This window comes from Saccopteryx bilineata, chromosome 5 (assembly GCF_036850765.1).
Source record: "Saccopteryx bilineata isolate mSacBil1 chromosome 5, mSacBil1_pri_phased_curated, whole genome shotgun sequence".
Lineage (NCBI taxonomy): Eukaryota > Metazoa > Chordata > Mammalia > Chiroptera > Emballonuridae > Saccopteryx > Saccopteryx bilineata.
This window is the reverse complement of record NC_089494.1, coordinates 6,725,901-6,743,433: the sequence shown is the minus strand read 5'-3', so window position 1 is coordinate 6,743,433 and position 17,533 is coordinate 6,725,901. Positions and strand designations below refer to the sequence as shown.

Sequence of the window (17,533 nt, the reverse complement as noted above, 5' to 3'; positions counted from 1 at the left end):
ACAGTGGGTCACACAGGCATTTGTCAAGGTCCTAGTTCTGGTTCAGATTTGTAGAAAAGCTTTTGGGCTACCTATCAACAGGAGTCACACTGTGCAGAGAGACCATTCGTTCCGCAGGCCGGTTCCGAGGCCGGTTCCAAGGCTGGTTCCGAGGCCGGTTCCGAGGCCGGTTCCAAGGCCAGTTCTGAGGCCGGTTCCGAAGCCGGTTCCAAGGCCCGGGAGCAGACTCATGCCTTGTGAGCCCCCTTACAGTTCACACTGCAAAAACCCAAACGCTGAGACGGACACAAATTATGATGTTAAAATTCTTCTAAGTCCTCCAGGAGGAAAACCAGTTTAATGGGTACACAAGGGACAATCATAATGAAATGCTCAGATCATTAAATGAGGCTCAAAGAAATGATTAAACGAGGCACCGTTTTATATATTTTATATGTTAGGCAAACTCGTGGGGAACTGACAGGACAAAGAATGCTGCTGCTCCTGAGAAGGGCTGTGACCAGGGTGTCTATGCAGCTCTGTCCCTCTTGTGGTGAGGAAGTGTCTCGGCCCTCCCTCTCCTCCCTCGGGAGCAGGGCCGGCACCCATCAGGGGCACAGGCAGAGTTGGGGCTCCTCCCACTCCGACGGCCCCCCAGGTGGCTGCGGTTGGAAATAACCAGTGGGCCGTCGTGAGCCGTCGTGGGGCACCAGCCCTGGCCCCCAACACTCCTTTTGCCTGTTGTGACCAGTGCTGCTCTACGAGTCAGGTGCATTAATTATGTCTTGGAGAGCCTGTTCTTAGCTCTCTTGGGTGCACACGCCAGGGAGGGATTGCTGGACGGGTCTGGACGGACACTTCTGAACCCAGCCTGGGGCTACCGAGAGCTCCTAACTCCTGATCGGAGGGGAGCAGCTCATGCCTGCATTCCCACCAGCACCCCTACCGTTTCCCACAGCACCAGACCCTGGGCCCAGGCTCCTGGGCATCCCCACTAGCCCAGTGCCTGTGCCTCTCTCTGCCCAAGCCAAACCTGGGGGAAGCCGTTTGGGTGACAGGGAGGCATCAGGAGGCCAAACAAGGCCCCTGCACAGGCCCTGTGTCTGCACCCCACCCTCATAAGCACCCAGAGTAGAGCCTGGGTCCAACTGGCCTCACAGGAAACACTGAAGATGAGGGCAACAGAGGAGGGACAGGTCCCTCAGGACTGCGGGAGCAGAGTGTTGGGGGGCCACCGAGGCCCTGCAAGTGCTTCTCACCCAGAGGGCACCCGGCTCCTGCCCCCATCCCACCCCGGGGAGACGCCTGGGGCTGGTCCTGTGCAGATGGCACCACCCTTTACGACCCCTGCCCGAAGGCTCAGTCACACCCTGCCGCCACCCTCTGCCTCCAGGAGGGGCTGACTCAGGGGCTGCCTGGGGCACTCAGAGGGATCTGGGGTTTTTACAGCCAGGGATAAGGTCCTCCCTTTATTTAAACCAAGTCACTGCAACTGCAGCAGGTACCCTGGTGTCTCAGCCTTGTCCAAGTCGCAGCCTCACCAGGGTCCCAGCCCCTGCGAAGTCCCGCCCCGCCGCCCCCATGCAGGGAACCTGGGTGCTGCTGCTGCTGCTGCTGCTGGGCCTGAGGCTCCGGCTCTCCCTCGGCCTCATCCCAGGTAATGAGGCTCCTGCCCGCCAACCCCACGCACATGGCATCCCCTCCCCCCGCCCCCGGCGCTGACCTGGCCTCCCTCTCCCCTCGGACAGCTGAGGAGGAAGACCCCGCCTTCTGGAACCACAAGGCAGCCCGGGCCCTAGACGTGGCCAAGAAGCTGCAGCCCATCCAGACGGCTGCCAAGAACCTCATTCTCTTCTTGGGGGACGGTGAGTGCGCAAGGCCTATCCACGTCCCCGAACCCCCACGACCCTGGCCCCAAGGCGGCCTATGGACACAGCATCCAGTGCACTTGGGCGTGACAGAGTTCTGCTCCTTCAGGGATGGGGGTGCCCACGGTGACAGCAGCTCGGATCCTAAAGGGGCAGCTGAATGGCAGCCTGGGACCTGAGACGCCCCTGGCCATGGACCAGTTCCCATACGTGGCTCTGGCCAAGGTAGGGCTGGGAGGCCGCAGGGCGCTGCCCACCACCAGGGTGGGTGGGCCTAGGGGGCCCAGCAGGAGGGAAGGCCCCAGGAGGAGGGTTGGGGCCTGAGTTAGGGGCACAGGTCTGGTCATGAGCTGGGTGTCTGTGCCAGAGTGGAGCCGAGGGTGTCTCTGTCCCCAGACATACAACGTGGACAGACAAGTGCCAGACAGCGCAGGCACGGCCACAGCCTTCCTGTGTGGGGTCAAGGGCAACTACCAGACCATTGGTGTCAGTGCGGCAGCCCGACTTAAACAGTGCAACACAACACGTGGCAATGAGGTCATCTCCGTGATGAACCGGGCCAAGAAAGCAGGTGGGCTGGGGCGGGCCTGGTGGCCAGGTGTCGGCCTGGTTGACAGGGGCAGCCTGATGGGCAGAGTCAGACTCACCGACCTCTGGGGCTGGCCTGGGGGGCAGCGGTCAGCCGGGTGGGCAGGGGTCGGCCTGGTAGGCAGGGTCAGGCTCACGGACCTCAGGGGCTCACCCGGACTCGTCCCCCTCAGGGAAGTCAGTGGGGGTGGTGACCACCACCAGGGTACAGCATGCCTCCCCGGCCGGCACCTACGCGCACACGGTGAGCCGCAGCTGGTACTCGGACGCCGACATGCCAGCCCAGGCGCTGCGGGAGGGCTGCCAGGACATCGCCACGCAGCTCATCTCCAACATGGACATTGACGTGCGTCACGGGGGGGCGGGGAGGCCTGGGCGGAGGGGGTAGCTCCACGCAGGCCGGCCCTGGGCAACCCACCGTCCAAGTCCTGGGTCGGGCAGGGCTCGGGGCACTTGGGACGGCTGTGTGGGAGGTAGGCAGAGCCAACTCGGTCCCACAGACCTGGAGGTGGTTGGATCAGGGGGCAGAGGGCCCGCCAGGCCCCGAGCTCACCTGCCCTCCTCGTCTGGCTCCAGGTGATCCTGGGTGGAGGCCGCAAGTACATGTTCCCTAAGGGGACCCCAGACCCTGAGTACCCTGCTGATGCCACCCAGAGCGGAGTCAGGGTGGACAGGCGGAACCTGGTTCAGGAGTGGCAGGCCAAGCACCAGGTGATGGGGCTCGTGGGCGCAGGTGGCAGAGCAGGGACAAGGGCAGGGTTGCTGGTCGTAGGGCTGTGGCTGAGGCCTCCTTCGTCCTCCCCAGGGGGCCCAGTATGTGTGGAACCGAACGGCGCTCATGCAGGCGTCCCGGGACCCCTCTGTAACACGTCTCATGGGTAAGGACTGCCCACTCCCGCCCCCGCGCCGTCTTTCTGGGTCCTTGGGCAGCCAAGCGCGTGCGCACCAGCCCAGCCCACGGCCGGTCCGTGAGCCCAGCCCCCTCTCCCACAGGCCTCTTTGAGCCCGGGGACATGAAGTATGAGGCCCAGCGAGAGGCCAGGCAGGACCCCAGCCTGGTGGAGATGACAGAAGTGGCCTTGCGCCTGCTGGGCAGGAACCCCAAGGGCTTCTACCTCTTCGTGGAGGGTGAGCGAGGAGGGGCAGCCCTTTGATGGGCAGAGAGGGCGGGGGAGGCGGGGCCGGGGGCGGGGCTGGTTTCTATCGCCCACCTCCCCGTGTCTCCCTGCAGGGGGCCGCATTGACCATGGTCATCATGAGAGCAGAGCTTACCTGGCGCTGACTGAGACTGTGAATTTTGATAACGCCATTGACAAGGCCAGCCAGCTCACAAGCGAGAAGGACACCCTGACCATGGTCACCGCTGACCACTCTCATGTCTTCACTTTTGGTGGCTACCCCCTTCGTGGCAGCTCCATTTTCGGTAGGGTGAGGGGGGGAGGCAGGTGCTGTTTCCTGAATTACGGGTCAGAAAATGCCCTGAGCCTCTATTTTCACGTCTGTCAAACGGGGTCATGATAGCAATAACCCTACAGGGTTCTTGTGCAGATCAAGCCACCGAATAGGCAAGAGGCTCCTGGGTATAACACACGGGGCGCTGCAGAGCTCGGTGGCGCCGTCACAGGTCCCCTCCTCCCTGCAGGGCTGGCTCCAGAGGCGGCCTCAGATGGCAAGGCCTACACCTCCATCCTTTATGGCAATGGCCCTGGCTTCGCCATCAGCGGGGGCTCCCGGCCAGATGTCAACGACAGCCAGAGCAGTGAGTGCACCCGTTCGGTTTTGGGTGGGCAGGCAGGGGCCTCAGTGGGAACTCGCAGGAGGGGGACGGTTGCCCCAACGTCCTGAGCCTTCACACAGAACCCCCATCTCTGCCCAGAGGACCCTGACTACAGACAGCAGGCGGCCGTGCCCCTGTCGTCAGAGACCCACAGTGGGGAAGACGTGGCGGTGTTTGCGCGTGGCCCGCAGGCGCACTTGATGCACGGTGTGCAGGAGCAGCACTTGGTGGCGCATGTCATGGCCTTCGCTGCCTGCCTGGAGCCCTACACCAACTGCGGTCTGCCGCCCCCTGCTACCGATGTCGCGCACCCCTGGTTGTCCGCAGGCCCCTCGATGGCTCTACTGGCCGGAGTGCTGTGGCTGCTGCTGCTCCTGGGGACCGAGCCCTGACTGTCCGCACCCCCTCACTGCCCCCTACAGAGGACCTACCCCAATATTGGGTCACTTCTCACCACTACTGGATCCCCTGCACCCCCACCCTGGACTTCCATGGTTGACCTTTACCTGCTGGCAATAAATGAGCCTCCACCATTGCATCCTGACCCCCACCTAGTGCCCCCTCTAAATGGGGCCGGGCGGAGGGGCTCCCTGGAGGCTGTGGTGTGGCTTCCTGAGGTGTGGCTCCCTGGAGGGTGAGGTGTGGCTCCCTGGAGGGTGAGGTGTGGCTCCCTGAAGCTGCCAGGCTTCTCCCGGGCTCCTCTGGGCTCCCAGTCCCAACCTTGGCAGGGGGAAAAGCTTCATTGCACCTTGGGGACCTGAGGACTCCTGGTGAGGGGTAGCTTCCTGTCACCCCACAAGAGGTCCTGCAGGCACCTCCCTGTCCAGGAGGTTGCTGGGACCAGTACATCCTAAGCCTTTGACATAAAGCCCTGGGCGGCCTCTCCTGGGACCCCGTGGCGCCATTATACAGGAGAAACAGGGCACAGAACGGAGAGGAGACTTGTTCTTAGTCACCAGGCTGCCGAGGCGGTCACCTCCCAATGCCTATCCAGGCTGAGAGAGCCCAGGAAGACCGGGGAAGCTGGGTGCAGGGTGGGCAGCGCAGCCCTGGCCTTCACATGAGGTCGCCTGGGCACTGGCCGCAGACTGGTTAACAGGAGATTCGCTGCCCTCCCTGGGCCTCTATTCTGGGTGGGTCACAGAACAAAAATAAATCAGTGTGTGCGGGCACAGAGTGTATGTGAGTGAGGGGAGGGAAAGGTGACTCAGATCCAGGGTTGGGGGGCTCCCCGAGGAGCAGACAGAGGTGCCGAGAACGGAGGGGGCTTGAGCAATGCCAGCAAGGGCCCTGAGGCGGCCAGTGGTGTCTGAGGCCAAGAGCTGGGTCCCGGGTGGGGACTGGGGGGGCAAGGGGCAGGGAGCGATGGGGAGGGGCCCGCACCTCATCCAGGCTGTGATGTGTGATAGAAGGGTCTGAGCAGGAACGTGATGTGATTTTTTTTTCTTTTGTTGTTTACTGAATTTGTTGGGGCGACGTTGGTTTAGAAGATTGTACAGGTTTCAGGTGCACAATTCTACATACCTCTGTATATTGCGTTGTGTGTTCACCCCAAGTCAAGTCTCATCACCATCTATCCCCCCCACCTCCTCTCCTACCCGCCACGTGACTCTGGGGCATTTCACCCCGGCTACTGCGGGGAGAAGAGTCCTTGTCCTTTTGTTGGAGGAAGGGACACCCGAGGGGAGGTACAGACACCAGGCCTGTCTGACCTCCACCCCGAAGGCCGACATCCCGGAGCAGCCACACGACCGTAGTGACCTTCACGGAGCAGATGATCCTAGAGTCAGTGCTGGTGACCAGCATCCTAAAAACATTGAACTGTATACTTTAAAAGTGTGAATTTTATGGTAAGTAAATTATATCTAAATTTTATAACAGTTTTTGTTTCCAAGTTTTTTTGTGTGTTTTTTTGTTTGTTTTTTACAGGGACAGAGAGAGAGAGTCAGAGAGAGGGACAGAGAGGGACAGACAGACAGAAACACAGAGAGATGAGAAGCATCAATCATCAGATTTTGTTGCAACACCTTAGTTGTTCATTGATTGCTTTCTCATATGTGCCTTGATCGCGGGCCTTCAGCAGACCGAGTAACCCCTTGCTGGAGCCAGCGACCTTGGGTCCAAGCTGGTGAACTTTTTGCTCAAGCCAGATGAGCCCACGCTCAAGCTGGCAACCTCGGGGTCTTGAACCTGGGTCCTACCGCATCCCAGTGCGACGCTCTATCCACTGCGCCACCGCCTGGTCAGGCTGTTTCCAAGTTTTTTAATTGTGTAGATAAGAGTAGTTTATTCTTTTTTTTATTCAGTGAAAGGAGGGGAGGCAGAGAGACAGACTCCTGCATGCACCTTGACCCGGATTCACCTGACAAGCCCACTAGGGGGCAATGCTCAGCCCATCTGCGGTGTTGCTCCATTGCTCAGCAACTACCTCTTAGCACCTGAGGTGAAGGCCATGGAAGCCATCCCTTAGTGCGCAGAGCCAACTTGCTCCAATCTAGCCATGGCTGTGGGCGGGGAAGAGAGAGAGAAGCGAGAGGGAAGGGGTGGAGAAACAGATGGGCGCTTCTCAAGTGTCCCCGGATCAGGAATTGAACCCAGGACATCCACATGCCAGGCCAACGTTCTACCACTGAGCCAATAGCCAGGGCCCAGATTATTTTCAAACACATTTTTGGCCGCAAAGACAGTGTCCATGGAGACATTCCTAACATCTGTCTGATCGTCTTTACCTCGAAGGCACAGGTGCACGGAAAGTGTGTGTGAGGTTTTTGTCGGGGGCCTGAGACTGATAGCTCCTGTCGCCTCACGACATGTCAGCACATTGGTCTTGAAGAAGGAGGAGAAGGAGGATAAGTCATGACAGCCCTTTTCGAATACTTTGCCATAACGATGACTCACTCTTGGTCACCTGGAGAGTTTTACTGTGAGCAGGGTACCTCACCAGATGGGCACAGCTCACCTCAAAGCTGCTACAATAGAAGGATCCTGGGTCCTCTAACGTGAGCCTGCAGTTTCCCCTATGGTCAGAGGTCAATCCAAATGATGCACAGATGACCAACCGTTTGGTCAGATAGTAGTGTGGTCCACAGGGCTTGGAAGGCTCGTTTCTAGGAAGTCTCAGTATCGCCCTCCTATTGAAATGGTGGGCTATTGGGGCTGGGCAGTACCGTAACCATGGGAGGGGAGTTGAGGCCAAATTTTTCCAGAAACGGGGGGCAGGTGAATGGAAGGAGTCAAGTCATAGGCCTTCATTGCAAAACACTCTGGATCGCTTCTGTCCTATGACCCATCATGGTCCCAGTTTTGCTGTGTCTCAATTTTATGTATTTTGCGTTTAGTGTAACATTTATGTAAGCCATAAAGAGTATTAACAGTTTTCTTAGAGATCTCCAGGAATTACAAACAGTTGAATTTTGTAGAAAAACTCAAAGAATAACTGTTACGATGACTGTCATTAGCAGACAGGTAAAGACAATTGGACAAAATGGAGTCTGAGTTCAATAGCAATCTGTAGGCTCACGGCCCTTGTTGGTGTGTTGGGGTAGCTGTCTAACTCTGATGTCCGTAGCTTTGCCTCCTAGAGGAGCCATTGATGTCTGTCATAAGTGCAGGCAAGTGTCAGAGACGGGGCAGATGTCCACTTGGTTAGTAGGCACCTTCTTTTAGATGAGAAATGTGAATCCATGAGTTAACCCCTTTAAGTGTATTTGCACTTGGATTAGTTACAAATACCCAATATAGTCTTTTCCAATGAGGTTGGAGTCTTTTATCTGATGTCTCTTCCAATAGACAAAATCTCCCGGTTGTAAGCCATGGTCTTCATTTCCTGGGGGCGCGCTATGAAATGAATCATCTACTAATTTATCTGTCTCTTTAATCTGGTTAATTAGTCCTTGACCATAATGCAGAATGTCTACTTTTCGTAAAGTTCATTCACATGCCCGTCATTCAGATGCAGAGGGTGACCCGTGACTGTTTCATAGCAGAAAGGCTACGTTTACCAAAAATGATAGATCTCACTGGGGAGCACTGTAGGGAGAGATTTTGGCCAAGGGAGATTAGCTTCTGACATTTTAGCTGGTTGAGTTGGGTTTTTTGTTTGTTTGTTTTTAGTGAGAAGACAGGAGGCAGAGACAGACTCCCACATGCGCCCCGACTGGGATCCACTGGGAAAGCCCATTAGGGGGCGATGCTCTGCCCATCTGGGGCCCTTGCTCTGTTGCAACCGGAGCCATTTTTTAGCTCCTGAGGCGGAGGCTGTGGAGCCATCCTCAATGTCTGGGGCCAACTAGCTCCCATTGAGCCATGGCTACAGGAGAGGAAGAGAGAGAGAAAAAAGAGAGGGGGAGGGGTAGAAAATCATATGGGTGTTTTTCCTGTGTGCTCAGATATGGACTCGAACCCAGGACTTCCACACACCAGGCCAATGTTCTACCACTGAGCCAACAGGCCAGGGCTTAGCTAGTTGAGTTTTTTGTTTTTTTGGGTTTTTTTGTTTTTACAGGGAAAGAGAGAGGGATAGATAGGGACAGACAGACAGGAATGGAGAGAGAGATGAGAAGCATCATTAGTTTTTTGTTGCGACACCTTAGTTGTTAAAATTGATTGCTTTCTCATATGTGCCTTGACCGTGGGCCTTCAGCAAACTGAGTAACCGCTTGCTCATGCCAGCGACCTTGGGTCCAAGATGAGCCCACGCTGAAGCGGGCGACCTTGGGGTCTCGAACCTGGGTCCTCTGCATCCCAGTTCAACGCTCCATCCACTGCGCCAGTGCCTGATCAGGCTAGCTGGTTGAGTTTTAATTGTACCACTGGTACATTCCACCAATCCAGAGGACAGGGTGAGAGGCACAATGAAAATGCCGTACAATAGGCTAAATACGACAAATGGATCGCAGTGACTAAGTGAATGAGTCCCTTGGCTGCCCCAGAGGAAATTCTCCAATTGGGAATTATTTTTTCCCCCATAACAATTTACCTACTGTTAGGACTGCTGCTCTCCTGCAAGGGAATGCCTCAACCCAATGAGAAAACATGCAAAGCATAACTAACATGTTTGTATCCTTGAGATGGCGGCATTGGTATATAATTCAATTCCTATACCTCAGATGGACATCAAGGAAGTGGGAAATGTCCCTGGGATCCAGGGTGTGGTGTTCTGGGTTATATTTCAGACAGCTAGACCAGCTGCTGTACACTGTATGAGCTGCAGTGGGAAGTTTCCAGGCCTGTTCTTTGCTGCATGAAATCATCTTCTCAGCACCCCCGTGTGTTACGGTAGTTCGCGTGCTGTCGAAGTAGAGGCCGTTGAGCCCCTGTAGATAAGACTGGTTTCCCGTTGGGTCCAAAACATAGTTGTTTGTCTGGGTCGACGGTTTCTCCTTTTTATTGTGATATCTTCTTCTTCCTCTTCCTCTTCTTCTTTTGCCATATCTTTTCTTTTTCTGTAGCTGTCTTTTGGAACTGAGAAGTGGACTCTTTTATTGATTTAGCAGGGAGCAAAGAACACTCCTGAGTCCAGATAACTTGATTGCTCATTGCTGCTGTTTAGCTGCGGCATCAGCGAAATGATTTCCTTTCATTTACGTGGCGGTAGCTTTAGAATGTCCTGGAATTTGGATCATTTCCAATTGTCTTGGTTGCTGTATGTCACCTAATCACTGTGGTTTGGTCCGAGGTTTTGACACCAAAAAAGTGCTACTGCTACTACTTAATAATAATTCTGCAACCTGTGTTCCAGTCTCTCTATACTTCCCTAAGGAAGTCGAGAAGCCTTGTTTTTTCCATAACATTCCAGAGTCTTGAGCTACACCAAAGGCATAGTGACTATCAGTGCAAATATTGGCTATTTGATCTTTGGCCAATTGACAAGCCTGAGGTAGAGTAATTGATTGGCTTATTGGGCAGATCTTATTTCAGGTAAATAAGAACCTTCAATTACATCCAAGGGGGAGGTACTGAGTTATGTCCGCCCTTGTCTTTAAGATAAGACCCACCTGTAAACCAGAATAAGTCAGCATTATCTACAGGAGTTTCCTGTAAACTATTCCTAGGAACAAGAAGGTTGTGTTTTGCAGTCAGTAAGCAAAACACAACCATAGGTGTCTTCACCCTGTAAAGACAGTAGCAAAGTTGCTGGGTGTGTAGACTATTCCATTGAGCAAAAGTAACACTTGGTATCGAAAGCAGGAGTACTTCCTAAGAAGCCAGTTGAGTAATGCTGAGTATGGTGAGAGCTTAGCAAATATTTGACAGAGTAAAAAAAATAATGGTTACATGCTTGTGTGCATAACATGGCTGTAGCAGAAATGGCCCTTGTCCAGGAAAAGAGCCGTCTGGTTCTAAGTCTAACAGGATGTCTGTAACATCCTACAGAACCATGATCAGCTCCACGTTTCTGAGCTCCTAAATTATTTCATTTTCATGTGTAAAAGGGGAGAAAGGAAGTTTATAATTAGGGTGTCCCAAAGTGGGAGCTTTAGATCATTCTTCCCTTAGAGCAGGGGTCGGGAACCTTTTTGGCTGAGAGAGCCATGAACGACACATATTTTAAAATGTAATTCCATGAGAGCCATACAACAACCCGTGTACATTAGGCATTATCCAATAAAAATTTGTTGTTGTCCCAGAGGACAGCTGTGATTGGCTCCAGCCACCCGCAACCATGAACATAAGGGTAGGAAATGAATGGATTGTAATACATGAGAATGTTTTATATTTTTAACATTATTTTTTATTAAAGATTTGTCTGCGAGCCAGATACAGCCATCAAAAGAGCCACATCTGGCTCAAGAGCCATAGGTTCCCGACCCCTGCTTTAGAGCTTCTAGACTCTGTTTCCCTTCAAGGTTATCCTGAACAGGATCAAGTCAATCTGATTTTAATAAAGCATCTAGAGGTTGAGCCATTAATGAAACATTTGGAACCTGGTTGTGACCGTATCCAGATATCCCTACAAAGCTCCCCTAGGTTGTTTCTTAGCTCTTGGAACAGGAAAGGATAGGATTCACCTGAGTCTGGCAGGGTTCATTAGTGGCCCATCTTTAGATATAAGATGGCCAAGGCCTTTCACTTGGGGTAGAGAGAATTAGTTTGTCTCCTCAGACCGTATACCCTTTTATACTAGCTGTTGTCATAGGTAAATTATGTCCTTTTGGGAGTCATAAAAGTAAATCATCCACATACTGGATTAGAGTAGAAAACCTACATTATTTAAATCAGCCTTTGGTGCCCTGGTCAAGTAGCTCAGTTGGTAGGAGCGCCATCCCGACATGCCAATGTGGGTTCAATCCCCGGTCAGTACACATACAAGACTCAACCAATGAATGCATAAATAAATGGAACAACAAATGAATCTCTCTCTCTCTCAAATCAACCAATAATTTTTTTTGTTTTCTCTTTTTTTGTTGTTTTCCACCAATAATTTTTTTTTAAATCAGCCTTTCGTATCTGAGAGAAATGGTTGGGACTTTCTGTGTCCCTGGGCATTATGGTCTGAATACACTGGTGATCTTCCCAAGTGATGGAAAAAGAGATATTGACTGTCTTTCTATACAGGAATGCTGAAAAAGGCACTACATAAATGTTATGAAAAGTTGCGGCAGTCCAGAGGACTTGCTGGTGACAGAGGACGTGGATTTGGAACCACAGGATGTCTGGTGTAGAGAAAGAGGCTGCAGTAAGCTGGCTCTGCTCTTCCGGCTGCAATCACTTTACCTAATTAGTGATGCCAGCACATGGGGGGGGGTGTCCCCTATATAAGGCTACGGTACTATCCCTGAGGGCAATTTTCCTGTTCCCTCATCTGCCCCAGGAGAAGTTGTTTCTCCAGCCTGTTCACTCGCCTGTCTCTGCGAGAATCCAGTCAACGGGAACTGCCCGATCCCTTTCGCCCCGCGGTTTCTTCTGTGGTCTGCCCGAATCCTCTATGAACCTTCCTGGCCTCAACCACCGGCATTACATCTGGGAATAACTTCTTTTTTGAAGGGGCAGGGATAACTTTTGTTTCTACTATGAGATTCTGTACAAATCTCCATCCTGTCCCATTAGGTTTCTTTACTGGAAAAATAGGAGAATTGCAGGGGTTCCTACATGGAATTCTAAACTCCTTTTAAAGTAATCTTGTATAGCCCTGACCAGGTAGCTCAGTTGGTTAGAGCGTTGTCTTAATACACCAAGGTTGTGTGTTTGGTCCTAGGTCAGGGGCTCATACAAGCATCAACTAATGAATGCATAAGTAACAAGTCAATGTCTCTCCTTCTCCTACCCCTCTCTCTAAAATCAGTCAATAAAAAATTTTTTGTAAAATGTAATCTAGTAAAATGGGCTTAATTCCAGCCAGCACATCAGGTCTTAAAAGATATTGGCAAATATTGGGTAGAGGCCATGGCTTGTGAGTAATTATTTTGATAGGAATGGCTGACTTGGTCTCCATGTCTGTCCTGGGAAGACTCAGTTCCCTAGGACTGTCTGTCCTAAGGAGCATTCTGTGAACATTCTGTCTCAAGACTTAGTGCTCTCCCTTCCAGGAGCCTTCCTCCTCCTCCTCTTCCCCTCCCCCCACCCCACCCTGGCACATTGTCCTTGCCCCTCTCCTACCCTCTAAGGGACCCCAGGAGACTTGAGACCAGGGCACCGGCAGGCAGTGGCAGTTTGTCCTGGGCTCACCCCCCAAGCCTGTCCAAGGCCTCCTTTTCTGACTTTCTTCCTGTGTGGCCAGTAATTCTTCCTTAGTTGCTGCAAAAAAAAAAAAAAAAAAAAATGCCTCTTGTGGATGTTCCTTTAAAATCATCTTCCCAATTGATTCGGCAGCTGATTCATTTACCTTCCATCCTGCTGAGAAGAGAGCATGTGGGCACCACGGGGGTCAGGAAAGTCTCACTCTGTCAGGTGACCTGGGGCAGAGTTGATTAGCAGAAATATTTACGTGTTGCCCTGTAACCTCCCCTGGTGGGAAGGGAGCAGGTTTCAGTTTTCAAACAGAATCGGTCTATTAGATATCCCTAAAATTGGTGAAGTCTTACTCTGAGGGAGAGGGCAGCGTTACTGGGCGGGGGAAGAACAGACAGAGTAGCCCCGGTATCTGCCCATGTCTTAGTGGTTTCCCCTTTTATGGTCATCTTAATTTCTCATGAAGCAGGGGTCCCCAAACTACGGCCCGCAGGCCGCATGCGGCCCTCTGAGGCCATTTATCCGGCCCCCGCCGCACTTCCAGAAGGGGCACCTCTTTCATTGGTGGTCAGTGAGAGGAGCACATTGACCATGTCATTAGCCAAAGGCAGGCCCATAGTTCCCATTGAAATACTGGTCAGTTTGATTTAAATTTACTTGTTCTTTATTTTAAATATTGTATTTGTTCCCATTTTGTTTTTTTACTTTAAAATAAGATATGTGCAGTGTGCATAGGGATTTGTTCATAGTTTTTTTTTATAGTCTGGCCCTCCAATGGTCTGAGGGACAGTGAACTGGCCCCCTGTGTAAAAAGTTTGGGGACCCCTGTCATAAAGCTTTGGGAAGGGAAGGAGAAGGGAAAGGGAAGTGCCCCCTCCTCGTCCTCAGAGAAGCCCCACACTGGCTCTTGCCCCCCCCCCCACCCCGTTTCCGTTTTCTACAACTTTCCTTAAGATGATGCGGCATCTTACAGTAAAAGCAGGCTATCCCCCCCCCCTGCCCCCCGTTGAAAAGTCCTTTGGGGAGTTCTGACCTGACTGCTTAGGGGCTAGAGCTGGAAGTTCATTCACTGTAGTCACTTTCCCCTTTGAGTAGTTTCAAAGAATCAACAGGCCAGAATTGCTAGCATATGTGGTCAGCCAGTTTAAGTCATGTTGTTTAATTACCATTAGAAGCTCCTAACTCGGCCCTGGCCGGTTGGCTCAGCGGTAGAGCGTCGGCCTGGTATGCAGGAGTCCCGGGTTCGATTCCCGGCCAGGGCACACAGAAGAAGCGCCCATCTGCTTCTCCACCTATCCCCCTCTCCTTCCTCTCTGTCTCTCTCTTCCCCTCCCGCAGCCAAGGCTCCATTGGAGCAAAATTGGCACAGGCACTGAGGATGGCTCTGTGGCCTCTGCCTCAGGCACTAGAATGGCTCTGGATGCAACAGAGCATCGCCCCCTGGTGGGCATGCCGGGTGGAACCCGGTCAGGCGCATGCGGGAGTTTGTCTGACTGCCTCCCCGTTTCCAGCTTCGGAAAAATGAAAAAAAAAAAAAAAAAAAAGAAGCTCCTAACATCCTTCCAGAAACGCTGAGTTAAGCGTTGGATCACTTTGATGAGCCTTAAAACAGGAGACACTCCTGAATGTTATTTTGAAGATTTTTTTTTCAAAACACTCAAAGCAATCGAGTATGATTTATTTCATCAGATTTTTATGGATGGTGCTGGATTTTCTTCTTTAAAAATATATCCTTTATGTTTTATTTATTGATGAGAGAAAGAGAAACATCAATTTGTTGTTCCACTTATTTATACATTTATTTATCGATTTTTTTTTTTTTGTATTTTTCTGAAGCTGGAAACGGGGAGAGATAGACAGACTCCCGCATGCGCCCAACCGGGATCCACCCGGCACGCCCACCAGGGGCGACGCTCTGCCCACCAGGGGGCGTCGCTCTGCCGCGACCAGAGCCACTCTAGCGCCTGGGGCAGAGGCCAAGGAGCCATCCCCAGCACCCTGGCCATCCTTGCTCCAATGGAGCCTTGGCTGCGGGAGGGGAAGAGAGAGACAGAGAGGAAGGAGAGGGGGAGGGGTGGAGAAGCAAATGGGCGCTTCTCCTCTGTGCCCTGGCTGGGAATCGAACCCGGGTCCCCCGCACGCCAGGCCGACGCTCTACCGCTGAGCCAACCGGCCAGGGCCTTATTGATCGATTCTTATGCGTGCCCCAACCAGGATCAAGCCCAACCTTGGCGTATTGGGATGATGCTCTAAACCAACTGAGCTACCCAGCCAGGGCGATATTGTTGGATTTTCATCCACTCTGTTTTCTGGGGGGAAATCTCAGAGATGACTTGGTGGAGCCTATAGGCTTAACTCCCTGCATTTTTTTCTTGGCCTGTTTCTCTTTGTTTTAACAAATTGTAGGACGAACAGCAGTGGTTAGCCCTGCTCGCTTGTTTTCCGACTGCAAGCACTCTGTATGATTAGTGTGAGCGCGGGGCAGAGAACCACGCGTGTGTAGCCTGTGTGAGGCTGTGGGTGCTTGCTCTGAGGCGCGGTTTTCCCATTCATCTGCCTGCCGTCGTGAGAATCCAATAAACAGGAAAGAACTCGTGCCTTCCGGCTCCGTGGTTCTTGTGTGGCCTGTTCAATTCGCCTGGCCTCCACCACCTGACTGCCTTACACAAATCCTCTCTAGAAGTTTGCCAGCAGAACTGACTTAGCCATTCTGTGGCTTTGCTCTCAGAAACTGATAGGTGTGTTATTATTTTTAACGTATTGATTGATTTTGAGAGAGAGAGAGAAACATCGATCTGTTCCTGTATGTGCCCTGGCGGGGGGATTGAACCTGCAACCTTCACGCTTCAGGACAACGCTCTAACCAACCAAGCTATCCAGCCAGGGCAGAACTGATGGTTGTATTAGTTAAGGACAAGTCAGAATAGCCAAGATCATATATTCTAACAATTAAATCAAATTTCCTTGTGAACCCGACAGGGTCATGAAGAGGACTAGGGGCCCTGGCCGGTTGGCTCAGTGGTGGAGCGTCGGCCTGGCCTGCGGGGGACCCGGGTTCGATTCCCGGCCAGGGCACATAGGAGAGGCGCCGATTTGCTTCTCTACCCCCCCCCCCCTTCCTCTCTGTCTCTCTCTTCCCCTCCCGCAGCCAAGGCTCCATTGGAACAAGGATGGCCCGGGCACTGGGGATGGCTCCTTGGCCTCTGTCCCGGGTGCTGGAGTGGCTCTGGTCGCGGCAGAGCGATGCCCTGGAGGGGCAGAGCATCGCTCCCTGGTGGCAGAGCTTCACCCCTGGTGGGCGTGCCGGGTGGATCCCGGTTGGGCGCATGCGGGAGTCTGTCTGACTGTCTCTCCCCGTTTCCAGCTTCAGAAAAATACAAAAAAAAAAAAAAAAAAAAAGAGGACTAGGAAAATTTTTAGTTAAATTCCTTAATTCTGCTTTATTCCACGGGAGTAAATTACTGCTGGGTCCCCTCATTCTGAGACTGGTTTTTCTCTAAAGGGAACTACAAGAACTTCTGTTTATTTCTTTCTTTTTTTTCTTTTTGACTTTTTTTTTTTTTTTTTTTTTACAGAGACAGAGAGAGTCAGAGAGAGGGATAGATAGGGACAAACAGATAGGAACAGAAAGAGATGAGAAGCATCAACCATCAGTTTTTTGCTGCGACACCTTAGTTTTTCATTGATTGCTTTCTCATATGTGCCTTGACCAGTAGCTACAGCAGACCGAATAACCCCTTGCTCAAGCCAGCAAACTTGGGTCCAAGCTGGCGAGCTTTTGCTCAAACCAGATGAGCCCACGCTCAAGCTGACGACCTCGGGGTCTCGAACCTGGGTCCTCCGCATCCCAGTCTGACACTTTATCCACTGCGCCACCGCCTGGTCAGGCTTTTTTATTTTTTAAGGGACAGAGAGTCAGAGAGAGGGATAGACAGGGACAGACAGACAGGAACGGAGAGATGAGAAGCATCAATCTTTAGTTTTTCAATGCGCGTTGCAACACCTTAGTTGTTCATTGATTGCTTTCTCATATGTGCCTTGACCGCGAGCCTTCAGCAGACTGAGTGACCCCTTGCTGGAGCCAGTGACCTTGGGTCCAAGCTGGTGAGCTTTTTGCTCAAACCAGATGAGCCTGCGCTCAAGCTGGCTACCTCAGGGTCTCGAACCTGGGTCCTCCGCAACCCAGTTCCATGCTCTATTCACTGCGCCACCATCTGGTCAGGCTGTTTATTTCTTTTTTTTTAACCTATCCTGGTCTGGCTTTCCATTCTTATTTTCCCCTAAGTCAGTGGAGGGTGACGGCGGAGGGGAGAGGAGAGAAGGGAGACCAGAGGACAAGTCCAGAAACAGGAGCTCAGAAGGAAGGGGGGACAGAGAAGGGGGAAGGGAGGGGGGCGTTGGCACTGGGCAGCTTCGGAAGCCCTCTTTAGTTTAGGGACCGTCTCTAAGATGTCTCTAAAAGCTTTGTCGTCATCACTGTTTAGACATGGAAGGCTTCACAAACTCGTGTGTCATCCTTGCACAGGGGGCCCTGCTAATCTTCACGGTCGTTCCCATTTTATTATATGTGCTGCCAAAGGGGCACTACAGTTTCTCGTTAACTTCCTGAAGAGCAGAGGTTTTACCTGAGAATTCAGAGGCCGTCTTTAAC

At 52.4% G+C, this 17,533-nt stretch overlaps 1 protein-coding gene and 1 non-coding gene across 2 annotated transcripts; one reads left to right on the top strand and one right to left on the bottom strand.

Annotated features, from left to right (window-relative positions):
• Window positions 1-1,560: 1,560 nt before the first annotated feature.
• On the top strand, window positions 1,561-4,604 carry LOC136306415 (intestinal-type alkaline phosphatase-like). The gene is made up of 11 exons (XM_066233009.1): window positions 1,561-1,636; window positions 1,728-1,844; window positions 1,957-2,072; window positions 2,244-2,418; window positions 2,609-2,781; window positions 3,012-3,146; window positions 3,241-3,313; window positions 3,429-3,563; window positions 3,667-3,858; window positions 4,078-4,194; window positions 4,312-4,604. The coding sequence occupies exons 1-11, from the start codon at window positions 1,561-1,563 to the stop codon at window positions 4,602-4,604; spliced, it is 1,602 nt and encodes a 533-aa protein (XP_066089106.1).
• Window positions 4,605-17,362: 12,758 nt separating this feature from the next.
• Window positions 17,363-17,467, bottom strand: LOC136307141 (U6 spliceosomal RNA). Its single transcript, XR_010725824.1, has one exon. It is a non-coding gene; the product is annotated as a U6 spliceosomal RNA (small nuclear RNA).
• Between the last annotated feature and the right edge of the window lie 66 nt (window positions 17,468-17,533).